Here is a 19,746-nt window from a genome sequence, read left to right as displayed (position 1 = left end):
TAATAAAAACTGTTTAGCGAACAGTTTTGTCATAGTTGCATATTGTTTTAATGTTGAGTTTTACAGGGAAATATTAATCCATCCACAACCAAAGTGATAACTGTGATTGAAATTCTTAACAATTGTACTGATCAAGCCATGGCTGACTTATGTCTGCTATTCTGTTGCAATCCTCCTCCTCTTATCATTTTTTATATTGGAGCCAATCAACCAGTTCCTGGTCGGCTGAGTGACACGAACTGCACGCACTGTTGATGTTGCATCTGTTCAGGCTTATGCATAAGTATAAGTATATTTACACATTCTTATGCATTCTATTTATTATGTAAAACAGCAAACTTGAAGTGCTTACTGTGCATTATATTATATTTTATATATATTTGTGATGTTGTAAGCGTGACAGTACTACACAAATAAATGCTGCTGTTGTTGTTTTGTATTTTATATTGTGTATATTCTAGCCTAATGGTGGAATGTAGTGATAATGATGTAATGTTAAAAGAATAGTTGGACATTTAGGGAAATCTTCATGTTTTTGCCAAGAGTTGAATGAGAAGATTGAAACACTCTCATACCTGTCTGATGAATATAAAGTTAGAGCAAGTGGCCAACTAGCTTAAGACCGGAGATGGGGAAAAAGTTAGCTCGCCCTGACCAAAGGTAACAAAATGTATTTACTAGCATCTCTAAAGGTCAGAGCATCTATACTTATTCACATGTTTTATGTTGTGTTTTTGTTATTATGGAATTGTTACAGTGAATTTTCCCATTGTTAGCAAGTGAAGAAATGAAGATGTTGTTGAGTTTAAAACATATATACATTTTTGCATTAATGCGATCTGAAAACACTGATTTACATCTGTCAGATGAGAAAATAATAAATAATAAATGTTATTTCTGAATTGTCTCAAACTGTATTCCTTTCTGAATCTTGTTTTAACCATCTATATATACACCCACCCTTCTGCCATTACCTTTGACATCTGCTAACATCTAGGAACCATCTTCACAAACATCTGCTACTGTTCTTGTGACTTTTCCATTATTTATTTTAAATACCTACCCCCCAACTCGTTGACACTACATTGTACAAGAACATCCATATATACCCACGTACATTCAGAAACACAAACCATTATGTCCTCATCCTTACCTTAACCATTACACCTAAATGCCCAACCTTAAAGTGAAACTCTCGCCAAAATGCAACCTAGGCTTTTTTTGTGAAGGAACCCGAGTCAAACCTTCGTGTAAAAGTAATAATTACGACGAAAAAGCCACTTTTAAGATTTACCGTACTTTTGTTTTCGGGTGAAAGTCATTTTCAATTGCGTGCCAGGGGCAACATTACGGTAGTAGAAAATAGTGTGGGTGTGCGCACAGGTGCAAAGATGCATTCTGGGTGGGGCATGAGTGACCGGTGCGAAATTGGAGGGAGAGATAATGCTCCGCTCCACTTTTTAAAAAAATAGCCGCTCCTCGTTCAACACAAAATCCTTCCGCCCATATGCTCTGTTAGTGAGCACTTCTATGCCAAAATAATACATGGCCTATCAGGATGCTGATTAAATAGCATAATTAATGCACGTACGTTGGACTGGTCACAATGAAAGGACACTCTAAAATGTGCAGTTTTGTCACACAACACAATATCAGATGTCATACATTTTTAGGGGGTGTGCAGATGACATGTTTGCAGAAATGTCCACCAGAGCTGTTGGACGTGAAGTGAATATTCAGTTCGTTATAAGCCGTCTCCAAAGTCATTTCCGAGATTTGTTTTTTGAGGGGTGTGGGGTCATCAGTATCTGGTGTGACCACCATTTGCCTCTTGGAGTGTGACACAAATCCTTTGCATAGAGTTGATCAGGTTTTAGATTGTGTCCTGAGGAATGTTGGTCCACTCTTCTTCAGTGTTGTTGCTGGATATTGGCAGGAAATAGAACATGCTTTCTAAAATCTAAATTCTCATGTAGCAAGACTTGCTGCCACTCTGGGTTTACTCTGCAGAATACACAGGCACAACAATTCTCTCTCAGGAAATGTTCTTTATTGACTGCTGCCGATTCTTTTTAACAAGAACATAAGACTCACTACTGTGTGACTCTGGCTGCCTGTGTGACTTCTGGTCTTCATTAAATCCAGTCCACAAATAATAATTCACAAACAAAATCCCACACGTCAATGTGCCCGTGCTTGGTGTGCAGCAGTCATCGGAGGTCCAGCACATGGCTGCATTAAAAAGGGAGTGCAATTTAACTTACAAGCTAAAGCTGTGACAATCAGCTCACCTGGCGCTGCTCTCCTTACCCTCCCCACACCTCTCCTTCCTGCAGCTGCATGCCAACCACGTCCACCTCCACGACGCAGAAAGCTCATTGGAGCTTATGGCAGTGAAATGAGCGTCCAATTCACAGGCAGCACGCCAACTGCACACTCCTTCAAAACTTGTGTCATCTGTGGCTTCGTGTTGTGTGATTAAACTGCACAGTTCAGGGTGGCCTTTTATTGCGACCAGTCCAACACATAACTGTTCACTGATCGTGCTGTTTAATCAGCATCATGATACGCCACACCTGTCAGGGGGATGAATTATTTTAGCAAAGGAGAAGTGCTCACTGATAGTGTGTGTTTTTACAACAGAAATATCAAAAGAGAACTACAGTATATCCTCTTTTAGATTCTACTTCTCTGAGATATTATACAGTGCAAAGCCTCCACTAACATTATACTTAACTGTAGTATCCACTCTTGCAATGCAGTATGTCTGCATGGCACCTAAGATGTGATTACACTTCTTTATGGTTATATTTAGGCACTAGCAGCACTTGGTTTAGGTCAGGGAGAGGTTGTGGCCTTGGTTAAAATTCAACAATGAGTTATTTAAAAGACACAATGTGTTTTCTTATCATTTAACTAAAACCATGATTGTTCACCAAAGTGCTTTTGTTGCATAAACCCAACCAGAAAATGAGATTCAAAAATGAGATTCAAGATTAATTTATTTTCAGGACTCAAGATGCGTTCCTTGGTCTCAATGGTCTGTAAGTTTGTATGCCTCCATCCACCTCAACAACTTCCCTACAACTCCTAATACATCTTGGCAAACCTCTTGGGGTGTAGAAAAATAGCAGGTAAAAAAAATAATGGTACCCAATAAAATACCCACATATACATTTTAGCTATCTTGCCCATTAAAATATTGCTAATTGAACCTTTCATTTACAGGTAGATGACTTTAAGGTGCACCCACATTCCATTCTACAGTGGCTTCGCAAGCCAAACAACCCAAACAGGTTTGGTGATTTCCTGCAACACATTCGTACTACTCCTATTTGTCTTGTATGATTATAAATTGAAATACATGTAGCATTTTATTACACACATACAAATTACACCTTTTTTTGAGTGCACCACTTGTTAACTGGTAAACCAAGGGAAACACGCTTCTTAATGCAACAATGTAAGTACTATTTATCCAGGCCTGCTGTAAGCCATTAATTGTAAATATGTCAGAAAGGGAAACTGTAATTTGTTATCTATGTGTAAAAAGAAACAAGGAAGTCAACTCCTTTACAGTGTCAGTAAATGCTTTGTTAGTATTTATCTGTGGGCTGGTATTTGGCACTTCCTCATTCTTTGACACCACAGTTCTCAAAGCAATCACAAAAAGGAAACAGACAGTCTCACACAGTCCAACAGGTACAGACTCCCACGGAGTCCATCTGAGAATCTTAAGAAAGCAGCGCCTGTTATGGTAAGATTAGTTTAACGTTTTCTTAGTGATCTGAAATACCATGTTAAAAACCCTGTAAATCATACAGCAGAGATATATCTGACATCCAGTTAGATTTATATGTACAGTTTAAAAGAAAAATGTATTTAAGTTGAGGTTTTGCTCTCCCAAAGTATCGATGGATCCTGCATTGTTCCTGAATCTGGCTGCGAGTCAGCAGCATCTATCTGGGATGGCGACTCAAAGCTGCTCTGAGAACAACCTGAAGTTCATCTGTGAGTTTAAGCCTGGGTCTGGGACATCGCAGGTGTCTGGTGATGAGGATTACAATGTTAATATGGATTGTGAATTAGTGTCAGTTATCCTCCCAGCGCAGTGCAGTGTCCACCAGCTGCGGCTTCGCATCTGCATGCAGGTAGGAAAACCCCAACGTTCAGAAATGTGTTAAAAATGTGGTTTCTTTTTACTCTTTCTGATGGGTTTGGCTGGGCTTCGCAAATGAGTATATTCTAGGTCATTTTGTAGATATATCTCTGTTACTTGAAGTCACATATTGACACATATTGTTCAGGTGATGCTAGTGGTGGTTGGGAGCTAGAAATAGAGAGGAAAAATCGTAGGCTGTGTCTGAGATCATTAACTACCCACTATATATTAGATTACCTGGGTTTTCCTTTAGAGGTTCCCATTTGTGTTTTTTTGTGAAATGTCCCAACAGCCAATGAATGGGTTTCCATACCGTTCCGTAATTTACGGTCATTTGGTCAAATTTTAATATGGTGAATACTTTGGTTTCTCTCTAAAAACCTGCAAAACTAAAAACATTCCCATCAGCCACTGTACTTTTAATAATATAATAATCATGTTAGCATGCAAACACAGTGAACTGAGATGGTTTATATATTATACCTGCTAAAAATCCAGCTGTCAGCATGTTAGCCAACAGATAATAGCGTTTAGCTGAGAGCAACTACAGTTTTTGTAACAAATTCACAGATCTGCTTGTGTGGCTGAAGAGTTTTAGCCTTGTTTAATTATACACTGATCAAACAGAACATTGAAAGGATTAACATAAAAAAAAAAATTAAATGTTTTAAATGTAAATGATTTACAGGTGAAGTGAATAATATTGACCATGTCATTACAATACAATGTTCTGCCTGGAAACCTTGGGTCCACTGCAGAACAAGCCCTAAACCTCCCAACTCCCCTACGACAATGGCACTTAATAATAATAATAATACATTTTATTTGGAAGGCGCCTTTCTAGACACTCAAGGACACCGTACACAAATGAGATAAAAGAATACATCAAGAATAAACATCAATATCAATAAATGAAAAAATAAATAAAAAACACACAAAATAAGAACAATTACAATAGATTGAAGGGATGGGACAGGGCAAGTGGCATCAGAGGGAATAGGCAGTTTTAAACAGGTGTGTTTTGAGTTGTGATTTGAAGTGGGGGAGTGAATCAATGTTTCTGAGTTGGGGTGGAAGTGAGTTCCAGAGGCGGGGGGCAGAGCGGCTGAATGCTCTGCTCCCCATGGTGGTGAGACGGGCGGAGGGGACAGACAGGTGTATGAAGGAGGAGGATCTGAGGGAGCGGGAGGGAGTGGGAACATGGAGGAGGTCTGACAGATATGGGGGGGCGAGATTGTGAATGGCCTTGAATGTTACCAGGAGGACTTTGTATTGGATACGGAAATGAACCGGGAGCCAGTGGAGCTGCTGAAGGACAGGGGTGATGTGGTGGATAGAGGGGGTTCTTGTTATGATGCGGGCAGCTGAATTCTGACCAGTTTATGGAGTGATTTGTGAGGGAGGCCAAAGAGGAGAGAGTTGCAGTAGTCCAGGCGGGAGGTGACAAGGCTGTGGACAAGGATGGCAGCAGTGTGGGGGGTGAGGGAGGGGCGGAGGCAGGTTGATGTTTCGTAGGTGGAAGTAGGCAGACCGGGGTAATGTTATTGATATGGGATTGAAAGGATAGTGTACTGTCAAGGATGACACCCAGACTCTTAACCTGGGGGGAGGGTGAAACGGAGGAGCTGTCAATAGTGAGTGAAAAGCTGTCGGTTTTGGATAGAGTGGATTTAGTGCCAATGAGGAAAACCTCTGTTTTGTTGCTGTTTAGTTTAAGGAAGTTTTGGGGTGAACCAGGTTTTTATTTCAGAGATGCAGTCGGTGAGGGAGGTGGGCGGGAGAGAGGATGAAGGTTTAGTGGTGAGGTAGAGCTGGGTGTCATCGGCATAGCAGTGGAAGTGAATGTTAAATTTGCGGAAGATGTTGCCGAGGGGAAGGAGGTAGATGATGAAGAGGAGGGGCCCCAGGACAGAGCCCTGGGGGACACCTGAGGTGACAGAGGAGGGGGTGGATTTGAGGGACTTGAGTTGGATGAATTGAGTGCGGCCAGAAAAGTAGGATGTGAACCAGTCCAGGGGAGTGTGGGTGATGCCAATGGAGGATAGCCTGCTGAGGAGGGTGGTGTGAGAGATGGTGTCAAAAGCTGCACTCAGGTCGAGGAGGATGAGGATGGTGAGGAGTCCAGAGTCAGATGCCATAAGTAGGTCGTTGGTGATTTGATGAGTGCTGTTTCCATGCTGTGGAGTGGGCGGAAGCCGGACTGGAACTGTTCATACAGATTATTGTGGGATAGGTGAGAATGGAGCTGGGAGGCAACTGTTTTTTCAAGGATTTTTGAGATGAAGGGTAGATTGGAGATAGGACGGAGTTTGTCGAAGTTGGAGGGGTCGGTGCCAGGTTTTTCCACAATTGGGGTAATGGCAGCTGTTTTGAAGGGTGTAGGGACAGTTCCAGTGGTGAGGGAGGAGTGGATGATAGCAGAAATGAGGGGGGCCAGAGAAGGGAGGCAGGTTTTAACAAGTTGGGTGGGGAGGGGATCCAAATGACAGGTGGATGGTTTGGATTTCCGGATGAGTTCTGAGATTTCTGAGAGAGTGGGGAGCTGGAAGGAGGAAAATGAGTGTGAGGGTGGGGGAAGGTCAGCTGAGGTGCTGGGGTGAGGCAGTGATCCAAGGTTCAGGTGGATGTTCTTGATTTATCAGTGAAAAATGACATAATGGCGTTGCAAAAGGAGGTTGTGTATAAGTGAGGGGGGAGAGAGTCCTGGGGTTTGGTGGTATTGTTGAGGAGGGAGAACAGTGACTTGGAGTTTCCTTCATTGGCAGTGATTAGACTGGAGTAGTAGTGGGTTTTGGTGCTGGCAATGGAGTCCTTATAGCGTAAGATGTGGTTATTGTACATTTCTTTGTGTATAGTGAGACCAGTTTTTCTATGGAGACGTTCAAGTTGCCGACCTTTGCTTTTCATGAGACGAAGATCGGGGGTGAACCATGGGGCGGAGACGGCGAAAGAGACCAATCTGTTTTTTAGCGGAGCAAGAGAATCTAAAATATTATGAAGTCCAGTGTTGTAATGAGAAACCAGATCATCGGGGGTGGACAGATTATGGATGTCAAGGTGGCAGAAGGACTGGACATTTGAAGTGAGAGAGGCGGGGTTAATATTCTTTATATTCCGGAAAGAAATGAGGCGTGGTGTTTTAAAAATGGAGAGAGTGAGTTTTACTGTAAATGAGAGGAGAAAGTGGTCAGTAATGGGGAGTTCATCAGCTGTTAGGTCAAGGGGGGTGACACCAGAGCAGCAGATTAGGTCCAGATGCCAATGCCAGTGGCCCCACCAGCAGAACATTAAACCTGGCACTTCAAAGTCCACAGAAATGTAGACGCTTCAAGCTCTTTGTCACGTTCCTCGGGTCATTCCAGAGTGGTTTTTACAATGTGGCACAGCATATTGTTTTGCCAAGGGGGCCACTGTCACATAGGTGTGCTGTTGCTATAAGAAGGTGTACTTGTTTTGCAACAGTGTTTGGGTGCATGTCAAGTTGCATCAACGTGAATTCCACAACCCAAGGTTTCCAAGAAGAAAATTGCATTGTAACGAGATGATCAATATTATTCACCTCATCTGTAAGTCAGTTTAATGTTCTGACTGTGTAAAAACAAGGTGCAGCCACTTTTTCCACTGTCCTTTTCTATGCCTCCAGGCCCAGGAACAGGGTTGCCATCCTGATCCACTTGCAATACTGGACCCAGAGAAATACACACTGTTATATGCCAGGGGGGAAGACTGGTATGAGGCCTATGATGACTGTCAGATTATCAGGACATTAGACATTCCATGGTCATGTGATGACACCGGGCGTCTTTCAGCACACATAATGGTACAACCAGTGGTGGCAGTTGATTCAGAGGAGAAGAAGAAGCAACAGCAGTGTCTGGCTTGCCTGATTGGACACAACCTGGAGAATGAAGCGTCTGACAGACTTGGTGAGCTCACATTTACACGCAGGAAACTGGCATCTCCGAGAAGACAAGAGCTAAGGAATCGGGATGACAAGCTATATGCCACAGAGCCTTGGATAACATGCGCCCCCATTCCAAATGACCTACAGGACCAGCTCAACAGAAAACTCCCTGTCACCCTCCATTACATGAGCAAGATCAGCTTCAGCATACATGTTGATTTCAGTACGATGCCAAATGTTCTTCTGAAAGTTTTTAGAAAGGTCATGACAGACCAAGGGGTTGATTATGACGCTTCGGATGATCTGGTTTTGAAAGTCTGCGGGAGGGAGGAGTTCTTATCCGGAGACCACCCCCTCAGCAATTTCCTCTGGGTTCGACAGTGCTTGAAAACCAGTCAAGACCTCCACCTCTCTGTGGTCCCTGTGTCGCAGCTTGTGGATGAAACTGTCAAGTTTGTGGACTGGCCGCTTGTTGATGGTTCCAGTGGCCAGTTCAGCTCTCACGATGATCTCCGCCTTGATGGGAAGGATTTGGACGACATTTTCATGATATCCTTGTGGGACTGCAACAGAAGACTCAGAGTCAAACTGCTTGGCTTTGACATCCCAAAACTTCCGAACAAATGCCCTCAGTCTGTTCATGTGAAAGCCTCTATACTTTATGGCAACAAGGTTCTGTCTTCAGTGTCGTCCTCTCCCAAGACCTTCGCAGATGAAGTACTCTGGAATGAATGGCTGGAATTTGACGTTCTGCTCAGGGATCTACCACGTGGAGCAAAGCTAGGTTTCACTATTAATGCTAGTGGTGGTGATGTCTCTCCAGTACCGAAAGATCCAAAGGTCTCTTCAACCAAAGACTCAAAGTCACAGTCGTCTTCTGTCAATAAAGCACCAGAACTGCAGAAAGGGAAGGGGAAGGTGCTCTACTTTGTCAATCTTCTCCTCATAGATCACAGGTTCGTTTTTTAATGTCAGTTACGACTTTGTGATGTATATATCAGTTTTTTCAATGTTAAAATGTCAGTAACGGAAAACATGTAAGGTGAAATCTGCCATAACCTATTAAAGAGCAACTTGTAGGTTTGATTTTTCTACTGAATCTATTGATTCAGTAGAAAAATCTGGACTGTCTGGACTTCAAGTCCATAGTTTTCATAACAGGAAAAGGAGTGGCACTTTATTACTGAACTGAACTGAACCTCAAAGCATCTGTATTTGACAAGTTGGGAATGAGACTAAAATATCAACTTTTTTTTTACAAATATGACCTTTAAGCAAAAAACGCAGCATGAGCAGTGCTTAGGCAGCTGAGATAGCATATATGCTTGCAAACTTTACAACATTTTGAAGTGAAATGACACATATTGCTAACTAATACGGGTCACTCACCAAGCATTTGCGCAGTTCTGCAATGCTTCTGTGTTTCCAGGCACACAACTTACATGGTCAAAATGCTATGACTGGTAATATACTGTTAATATGAGTATACATTTACAACCTCCTCAGTGTTAAAACTAGCATTGCAATCTTAAATTGTTAAACTTGACCCTAAATTAGCAGCTCTCCCTTTTGTGACGTCACATCCAGTTTTTGTTCTGAGGTGTTGTATCCCTGTGTTACTGTAGTTTGTGTGTGTATGCTGCAAACGTATAAGTAATTTTCACCCGTACAGTTACAATCAGCATTCTAAAAAATATCACAACTCCATAACAGCATTAGTCTATAACTAATTCATTACCAGTCGTTTCGAATTGTGGATGATTGTCATCACATGATTTTCCTGCAGGTCCATCCTCAGCCAGGGGCCCTACAGCCTGAACATGTGGTCCTACCCCGACCTGGAAGAAGAGGCTATAACCTACCAGGCGGACAAGTTGTCCTCTGCTACTAACCCAGACATAGCTGACTCCATGGCTATCAGCTTCCTTCTGGACCGCTACAGTTTCCCGGTGGTTCTACCAAATAGCTTTAGCTCCATTCAATGTTCCGACGGTTCCACCTCCAGCCTCACTCCGACGAAACCAGCTGAACTCTCCTCCTCACCTTCCTCATATCCTCCCACCTTACCCAGCACAGATTCTTTGAGCCCATCGACTGACAGTGTGATTCTAAGATCCCCATCTCCAGTCACCAGCACCAACAGGGATCGCCTCAAAAGGTTTCGGGAAGAGAGCATCCAATATGCCACGAATCTCCCCCATTACCTACGCAATATTGATTGGATGAACCGAAGAGTGGTTGAGGATGTTCACTGGTTACTGGGAAACTGGGATCCTGGGGAACTTGATATAACAGTGGCCCTAGAGCTGTTAAGCATGGACTTTGCTGATGTGATGGTGAGGAGAATAGCAGTCCAGAGATTGGAGAACCTGTCCAATGATGATGTATTGAAGTATTTGCTGCAGCTGGTTCAGGTAGGATATGTGTTTGTATCTTAAAAGACAGAGCAAAGGTTTGTGCTGTTGATTTGAAAAAATCAAGACACATACTAAGTGTGTGTGTGGAGGAACTGTGAGAATGACCAAATATTGGAACATACTTTTCTAATGGATTTGCAGTTCAGTACAAAAACACCAAACCTATTGCCTGAGTTTAAATTTATGTAATAACATATCTGTAAGCATTCTAGTTTATAGATATGTTTCTATAGATTTATCTACACTGATAATACCTAAGTTAAACAAATGAATAATTACAGAATCAATATCTAACCTAATAAATTGTGAAACAATTCAGTGAAGTGTTGCTGTGGGCTACTTGTCAAGCTTTTCAGCCCATATACAATTTACAATGATAACGGACTTACCATTCAATATTCTTAGTTATTTTCTAAACACATTGAATTCAGGCAGAGGTGGACAAAAGCAGTTTCATCATTTCTAGCCAGCAATTATCAATTTAGACAGCTAAAAAGACAACTATTAGATTTTATCCACAGTAGCTTGCTAGCAGGGCTAAATAATGCAAATGTTAGCTCTGTCAGTTGGTGGAAAACACTTTCTCTGTCTTTCGAATTTTTTTGGTTTTGGAAAAGGCTGTTTAAAAAATGTGTTCATCATTTGTTCAGGTTCATTATTTTATTTTGGGTCCTGAAGAATAGTTTTACATTAATTTTCAAAAAACACATTATTTTTCTCATATGCTACATTGCTGCAGCATTCCTTTTTACACTGTGTCTTAAACGCTCCGTTTTGGCTACAGAGCGAGACATCTCGCCTCTGTTCAATCTTTGGTGAGAGATGCTCATGAGCATTACTTAAAAGGCAGGATGTAGCCAATTAGAGACAGAGTAGGGCAGGTCATGCTGAGCAAGGTAGTGTGATCGACTCCAAACCAGGCGTTTCAGGCAGTGCAGGAGCAGTGCTCTGTGGGAGGGTGTAACTCCCTTTGGTGTGGCCTTATCACTTTGCAGATCTTTTATGTGCACAGAAATGCTACAGAACACTATAAAGGAAAGGCAAAAATCCAAAAGGCATAACATGACCTCATTGAGACCTTTCTTATTTCAATTAGTATCATGTTTAAAGACAACATTTTAGTGTATAAATCTGCATTTAGTCTTTAATTTACAAAATAACAAAATAACTTATGTTTTGCCTGGTAGTACTCCAGGAGGAGCACTGGGTCTCTGTGACTCATAATATATATAATTGCGTGCTCTGTATGGATTATTATTATCCAGTAAAAGTATTGGGACAAGTGTATTGCACTGCAATATGTTGTACAGGTTGGGTCGACTGTGATACATGAATTTAATTTATTTAATTTACTTGAATAAAAATAAGATAATAAAAAAATTAAATACATTGCTCATCAATCATCATAAATCTATATTTATGTATATAAAATGATGTTTTGTTTTGTTTTTCAGTTTTGAGTCCTAATATACAGTTTAATGCTGCAAAGGCACTAAGTGTCCGTGCAGATGGACTGTGGTAGACACTGGAGATTGGTGACATTACCTACACTTTGTTTCTATCCTGTTTATTCATACAGACACTGAAAGTAGAACCTTACCATGACAGTTTCCTCGCTCGCTACCTCATCCAAAGAGCTCTGCGGGTAAGTCAAACAGCTTCTAATATTCAGTGTCACTGTATGTTACATTATCGTCTGCAATTTTCTGTAGTGGTGAATATTCGTGCTTAAAGTACACTGAGGCCAATTATCACATGATAAGGTTAAGATCAATTTAGTAAAAATAATAATAATATTGCAGTTGCAAGAGCAACATCTTAAGATTTTTAATTTGGTATAACTTTATGTGGTATTGCAGAAGAGTTGACCATCAGTGTACAGTTTGTCCGACACCAGCTAAGCTCATTATTTTTTCTGCTCTCTCCCTTAAGAAGTTTAATTCCCTTTAATTCTTTCCCTTTGCTTCAGATTAGTTTAAATGTTTCAATGATTAGTCTGTGTCCTTAGGTGATGGTCCACTCAGTGAATATATGAGTTATCTTTTACAAGGTCATGTTGAAGTTTAAGGTGAGTTTGCTTGAAGTCTTTGTTAATCTTTATCTCTGGGTTGTCAGATGCAGTGTCACTAATAACAGAGTAGATGAGATAATCTTGCATATTTTGAGTGTGCCAGTCCAAAATGGTCTCTTTATAAATTTGCTCTTGTGATGTTTTCAATAATTTGGTTTAATGAACGACTGTAACAAATCTGTACTCTTTCAATGAATGCGATGTGATTGTGGGAAAATTCCAAACTAGACTTTAGCACTTTGTACAGGAAACTAACCTTGATGTCAGTTGTCTGTAGGTCTTTAGTGTTTATCAGTAGAATTTACTTGTGTAAAACATCTCGGCTATTCTGGCTTCCCACAGCTGGAACCAGGACAGCGCCATGTTCATTCTCACCACCATTGTCCGTTTCTTGGGATGTCACGCACCTTTTAATTTTGAAATTGCAGTGTTCCATGGGGAAACCCAAACACTCGACCAATCAATGGTGTAACTTCATCACTCAGTCAGGGACAGACTTTGAAACTCCATCGCTCAGTACCAGAGTTTCACATTTATTGGGCAGGCCCAGGTTTGCTGTGGTTCAACCAGGACCTCCCTGAATCTGCACTTGCACTACAGCCATGCTCACATTATAACCATGGTCTCAGCAGACAGAGCAAAAGGTTTGATTTTAAAATTGATGGCAGAATAGATACCATGGATGTCTGTGACAGACAGAACCTCATTAAACAGTAAATCTATTATTTCCCTGCCTTGAACTTCTTCTCTTGTGCAAGATTCAGAATCTGATCTTTACTCTGTCTCCTATTTTGTCACAAAGGTTCACACAATGATGAGCAACAGTGTCCCAGCAGGGACTATATCTGTGTCTGTATCCTGCTTTCTCTCTGACTTACTCACCTCACCTCCTTCACTGCAGAGCAAGAGAATCGGGCACTTCTTCTTCTGGTATGTCCGCAGCGAGGTGGCAGGGTGTCCTTACTTCCGCCAGCGCATGGCTGTGATTCTGGAGGCTTACCTGCTGGGCTGTGGACAGGCCATGCTTGACAGCTTCATCAAGCAGGTCCAGGCTGCGGAGGCCCTTCAGGAGGTTGCTATAGCGATTAAAAACCTCTACCCCGACAAGACTGACCTCTCTCCAACAGGTGGGACACAGCTAAGAAAGACATTCATAAACAATACAAAAACAGTGTCTTTAAAAATAATTTGGGTTATTGATCTGCAACCTCTATTGTTAAGTTCTGGTTAAGGTTCATGAAAGATGTGGTCATGCAAAAAAACAAAACAAATGTTAACCGTTGGTAGGAGACAGGATTTAATTCACCGTCACTGAAAAGACTGAGATGTTGGAATTAGCAGCAGGCACACATTGGGGGCACCTGGTGAACAGGTGCGGCATGACTGACACACACACACACACACACACACACACACACACACACACACACACACACACACACACACAGGAGACAGCCTTAGTTTGTATTCAAGCAATTGGTCTACATATGCATATAAATGCATCAACCCCACAGAAAGAACAACAGAAAGGTCTGATTGTTGTCCTTATGTATATTAAGTTGCGCTGCACAACAGATGCTCATCAGCCAGTGCAATTAGAGGAATGGCTTGTGGATTTTTATTTTCAAAAGATTTTTTGTTCTTTGCCAGGTAACCCAAGAAACGACTTAACTAATTTGCCTATTTGTGTTTCTGTATCACTGTTGTTTTAGCGCCCCTCAGACTTCAAGAGCATCTTAGACAATGTAATCTGCCAAATGAATTCTTGCTGCCCTTTGACCCACGTATGAAAGCTGGAATGATCCTGGTAAGCATTGCTGAGTATGTGTGTGTGTGTGTGTGTGTGTGTTGGGGGGGGGGGTAAATCCAGTATTAGCTCTCTTTTTTGGTTCCATTTTGCTCCTGCCTCTCACTTTGCCTCTTTTAGCTAAAGCTGCACATATCCACACTTTTGCCCTTCATCATGAACCATCTAGCAGCTACACAGACCTACAGTAATTATGTGAAAATGTGAAATGATGTCATGGTTAACATCCATGTTCTACATTGTAGGAGCATGAGGTGACAGTGAATGATACCAGACCAATCAAAAATATTCTCATTTTGACAGTCAAAGATGAAGGTGTGGACACCCAGGTTCAGATTAACAGAGGAAAAGCCACTTTTTTAAAATAACGAAAATAATCAAACTTATAGTAGTTATACTGCAGTTTTAAGGATATAGTCCCCATCAGATCTTTACTGAAACCTGTTCCCAATTAACTATTAAGCCCAACTAAACACTTTTCAAATATTCAGCTTAACACTGCAATTGCACATCTGCAGCTCATTGTGTTGATCAGGACTCAGTCAGCTGCACAGGCTGTTCCAAATCATGTTTAGTGATTTACTTGACTGAAAAGGTCAGGGAACAAATGCACCAACTCTGCTGCTGCAACAGCTTTATATACAGTATTTATAGAATCCAATTTAACATACTTTAATAACTGACTTGGATTTTTTCACTGTGTCTTGCCTGTCTTGCTTTCACCAGCTTGGGGGCATTGTGGTGACTTGAATGGTTTTACTGTAACAGTTTTTGGAGCTGGAAAGGTGCAGCAGCTGTGGGGCAACCTGTGGGTTTGGCCCTGGGTAGTATACAGTGGGTTTTTCAGAGGTTTTTGCTGGATACAACTGTCTGCTGCATCTGGAAACATCTGGAGTTTGTAAGATCTTCTCTCAGAGGATTATAAACCAATGTGCTGGTGTTTTTCTTACTGATGAGCCTTCAAAGTCCTGGATTATTTAATTCATCATCAGAATTTACTGATAGATCAAAGTATGGGACAGATTGAAATTTTTATGAATGTATTTTGAATGCCTGCACCAGACTTCATGGCAAGCCATAAAATAGTTGCAATAGTGGCATTTTACCTAAAACTCAATTTACTGCTCGTGCTCAAGGAAAGATCAGTGTATATACACACATTGACAAACACGAACACATATATATGTGTGTGTGTGTGTGTGTGTGTAGGTGTGTGTGTGCTTCATGATGAAAAAGCTGTTTTAATGAATATAAGCAACCACATTTCCAATCAAACTCAAACTCTATATCTAGAGCAGAACATGCTAATTCAAATGTTTCTCTATGAAGTAATTACTCTTACAGCCACTTAAATGGTGTTAAATACCCTGAAAACATTAAAACAAGTTTTCAGTGTTTCAGATTTGGTTGACAGTGTTCAGGAAAAATAAGCAAGCAGTCGCAAACCTGTCATCACATTTTGGTTTAAAACTCTACAATGTACAAACAATGAAGCCGGCCCAGTTCAGACCAGTGAGAAGAGCCCAGAGAAAAACACATACAGAAACATCTGTATCTGTATTTCTTTCCCCAAAAATGTGATGTTCAGTTAATATGTCATCACTAAGAAGTTGGTTGTGAAAATGTTTATAGGGCTTTTAACATTCAGTTACATATCCACATCGGTTCTCTTCATATCCCACTCGTCCAGCTGGACAAATGCAAGGTGATGGCCTCTAAGAAGAAGCCACTGTGGCTGGAGTTCTCCCCCATGCCATCGCCTACCTCTCCTACACCTGTCGGAATAATCTTCAAACAGGGGGACGACCTCAGGCAGGACATGCTGGTCATTCAGGTCAGGAAGATTTTTTTTTGCCCCATAATTTCTCATCTTACTGACAAAACAGTGCTGGTGTTTAATTGTCTGTGAATGTTTTGACCCGGACTCTGTATCTTCCTGTGCAGACACTGGTGGTGATGGACTCCATCTGGCAGGAGAAATCTCTGGATCTTAATCTCATTCCATACGGCTGCATCTCCACAGGACACAACATAGGTATCCACATCAGTGTAGTTCAAATCAGGGGCCTCATTTATAAAACAGACTTGACTTTGAGTATGACTTAAGCATAAAAACACTTATCATTTCTTTCCCCACTCTGCCCTTGATTGGCAGAGTGCCCTTTCAATGTGTGCTTCTTTTGTTATTCAATAAAGGATGGCAAGGGATGTTGGAACATAATTAGCTGATAAAGAGGAGCTAATTGGGCAAGAACACTTGTCCGTAATGTACAAATACTATAAAACATGTTGTGAATAATCTGGTGCCTAACAAATGATGTCTTTTTGACATGGACCATTTTTGACATGCAGGACAGAAAATAGATGTCCATTATAAAGTGATAAGAAAAAAAAACAAAACATTGTCCTCAACAGGTATGATTGAGATTGTGAGGAATGCAGCCACCATCGCCGCAGTCCAGAGGAACCACGGAGGAACGACCGGAGCCTTCAGAAACGATGCTCTGTTTGAGTGGCTCAAGTCCAAATGTCCACTACAAGAAATCGTAAGTAATTTTTAAAACACAGACAAGATTCACAGCCAGGTTTTACACTAGATTCGGTACCAAATTAACAAGTAATATTAGATTTCAAATTGAAAAAAACATGCTCCATTCAGGCCTTATGTCTGAATATCACACTGAGTCACATCGCTCTGTGCCGTTATTTTATAATTCTATCTTTGACACCGTGTTTGAAAAAAAAGTGTATGCAAGGAGGTATCAGCTGTGTCAGAGCGGCTCATGCTGTGCCATGCTACCAATTATGTTACTGAGCTGCTGTGATCTCATTTCACTACAGCACTACAAGACTGTGGAGAAATTTGTGAAGTCCTGTGCTGGTTACTGTGTGGCCACCTATGTGTTGGGCATAGGAGATCGACATAATGATAACATCATGATCACAGACCAAGGTATGCACCACAAGTTCCTGTTCACATCACACTGCCTTTGAATTGAACCAAAGACACTGAGAGAATGACTTAATGAAAAGATTAATGAATAAACAACATACTGAACATAAATGCCTTTGTATTTCCTGGGCCTGTCAGGGAACCTGTTTCACATCGACTTCGGTCACATCCTGGGCAACACAAAGCGCTTCCTTGGCGTGAACAGGGAGCGCGTACCATTCGTCCTCACCCCTGACTTCCTGTATGTCATGGGCAGGGTCAAAGGGCACAAAAGCCTCTACTTTCAGCGGTTCAAGGTGAGAAGACCTGATTTTGTTTGTGTAGATGTGATCGTGTTTAGTTGTGTGTAATTGGTAATTATACTGATATTAGTATTTTAAGTATGAATATATAATATTTAAAGGGGCACTATGTAGTTTTGGAGAAGAAATTCAAGCTCAGAATTTTAATATTTACAATATTAATGAGATAATAATACAAACTTAGAAATGTTCATTTTTCCCATAAGTGAATAAACAAGCTGTTCTCAGAGGAAAATAAGGTCCCAGAACACTGTTTGAAGCTAGAAAGGTGGCAGGGTCCGCCACGTGTAAACAAAGTAAAACAGTATAAACTGTGTAGTCCTTTAAGGTCAGTTTGTTTATTCAGTTTATTCTGTCATGGAAACAGAGAGAGTTTTTTTATTTAGTTTGTTTAGGCAGAAAAAAATCAGTCAGTGAAGATGTTTCTCTTCTGATTAAAATGTCTTCCCAAAACCTACATAGTGCAGCTTTAAAGTATTTTGGCAAACAAGAATAAACGTGAACTCTCTGACTCACATTTTCTTTAGCAAAGGTGATTTTTTTTAACTGTGTTCATCACCAGCAAAGCAAATCTTAGCCTTGTGTTAATGCAAGTTTGACAGCTGGATCATTTGTGTTTATTTGCATTACTCCCCCGAGTGTGTATTTGCCCCAAAGAGCCCGATTCTTTTACTGTACAATAGCCATTAGCTAGCGAACAACGGCATGTGACGAGGGTGTGTCTGTGAGTTTAAATTCAGATCAACCCCTTAATGATCTCAGCACTCTCCAGAGACTCCGATTTTCTCTCTTCTGTATCCCCTCTACTCTCTGTAACGTTACAGCAGTCAACATCACAGTACATAAACACCCTACAGTGGACGTTACCTTTGTGGATCACTGCTAAAGTCAGGTTGACAAACAGGAGTCAATGAATCCTGAAAGTTAAAAGTAATCTGAGCTCTCGTCTCGTCAGTAAACTGCTCTGAATCTTATTCTTCTTCTTACTATTAGAGTATTTGATTTTTAGTTAACAAATGAGCATCATTCCTTTGACAAAACTTTTCATATAAAGGTCATTTGTTCTTACAATACATCACTTACATGTGATGGATGAGTTTGTATAACTGAATGGACAAATTAATCCACCGTGTATACAGTATGTGTAAATCTATTGTAGAGATACCTGTAATGTATTATTTATTATATATAATTTATTATATCTTTTGTTCTTATTTCTTTGTGTTTTGTCCTTGTCCTCCTCTCTGTCTCATGTCTTTCCCACCTACCCATATCAGGACACCTGCACCCAGGCATACCTCTCACTGCGCTCGCACTCCCGTCTGCTCGTCACTCTTTTCCACCTCATGCTGCTGACGGGCATCCCAGAGCTGAGTGCTGCAGAGGACATGCGCTACCTGCGGGAGGCGCTCCAGGAAGAACAGAGTGAGGCAGAGGCCAAGGAGCATTTCCTCCAGCAAATCTCTGTGTGTGAGAACGAGGGCTGGACCGTGCAGGCCAACTGGTGGATCCACATGGTGGCAGGCATCAAGTAGACTGTTGCTGGTGGAGTCTTGAAAGGTTCACATGTATGCAGAGTTGAGGTTTTTTTTTTGTTTTCATTGTTTATTCCTATTTTTATGCAGTACTAAGAGTAGTGAAATACAAGCAATTAAACTAGTCATCTAAAGCTGCTGTGAGCATTGTCGTTATTTTAGCTAACCTGTCTGTTTCGCAGTTGGCAATCCCCTCCCTCCTCTCTATGTCACCACCTAAAAGCGGAGCAATAATTGGCAGACATAGCTGCAAACAGGATGATCCTGCTCTCTGTGCATACACAAGTAGACAGGATCGCCTCTTTATGGAGTTCTCTGTCCTGAGAACTCCATAAAAAGAGCTTACCAACACTTATTTTACTCAAAATATATCATTTACAGCAGCTTTAACTACATTTTGCAGTAGCTTTTAATTGATCAACATTTATATTTACACAGGGGTTCAAGTAGGATAGTTCAATTACATTGTTGCCATCATTTATGTAGTTACGTAACTAAACTGAAACAAAACAGTTTTAGGTCATACAAGGAAAGGGGTATTTGAAAAAAAAAAGTTTAATTGAATAGTTTTGTTTCATGTATGATCTGTAAACAA

At 41.0% G+C, this 19,746-nt stretch overlaps 1 protein-coding gene across 1 annotated transcript; it reads left to right on the top strand.

Moving 5' to 3' along the window:
• The first annotated feature begins 3,727 nt into the window (after window positions 1–3,727).
• LOC140999133 (phosphatidylinositol 4,5-bisphosphate 3-kinase catalytic subunit gamma isoform) lies at window positions 3,728–19,746 on the top strand. The gene is made up of 13 exons (XM_073469406.1): window positions 3,728–3,757; window positions 3,910–4,151; window positions 7,806–9,022; window positions 9,853–10,480; window positions 12,063–12,128; window positions 13,456–13,681; window positions 14,267–14,361; window positions 16,052–16,195; window positions 16,306–16,396; window positions 16,777–16,907; window positions 17,203–17,314; window positions 17,453–17,610; window positions 18,894–19,746. Exons 2-13 carry the CDS (start codon window positions 3,915–3,917, stop codon window positions 19,149–19,151), a joined length of 3,363 nt encoding a protein of 1,120 aa, XP_073325507.1. The 5' UTR covers window positions 3,728–3,757; window positions 3,910–3,914; the 3' UTR covers window positions 19,152–19,746.

The sequence above is a fragment of the Pagrus major genome, chromosome 7 (assembly GCF_040436345.1).
Source record: "Pagrus major chromosome 7, Pma_NU_1.0".
In the NCBI taxonomy this organism is placed as follows: Eukaryota; Metazoa; Chordata; class Actinopteri; order Spariformes; family Sparidae; genus Pagrus; species Pagrus major.
Note: the sequence above shows the minus strand (reverse complement) of the source record. Positions and strands in the feature narration are given on the sequence as shown.

What these genes read in the sequence shown, in the direction of transcription:
- LOC140999133 (XM_073469406.1), top strand. Translation starts at nt 3,915, where the DNA reads ATGGATCCTGCATTGTTCCTGAATCTGGCTGCGAGTCAGCAGCATCTA. An exon ending in TGAAAGCTGGAATGATCCTG is followed by an intron (nt 14,362 to 16,051) that starts GTAAGCATTGCT and finishes CCACTCGTCCAG; the next exon opens with CTGGACAAATGCAAGGTGAT. An exon ending in AATGTCCACTACAAGAAATC is followed by an intron (nt 16,908 to 17,202) that starts GTAAGTAATTTT and finishes ATTTCACTACAG; the next exon opens with CACTACAAGACTGTGGAGAA.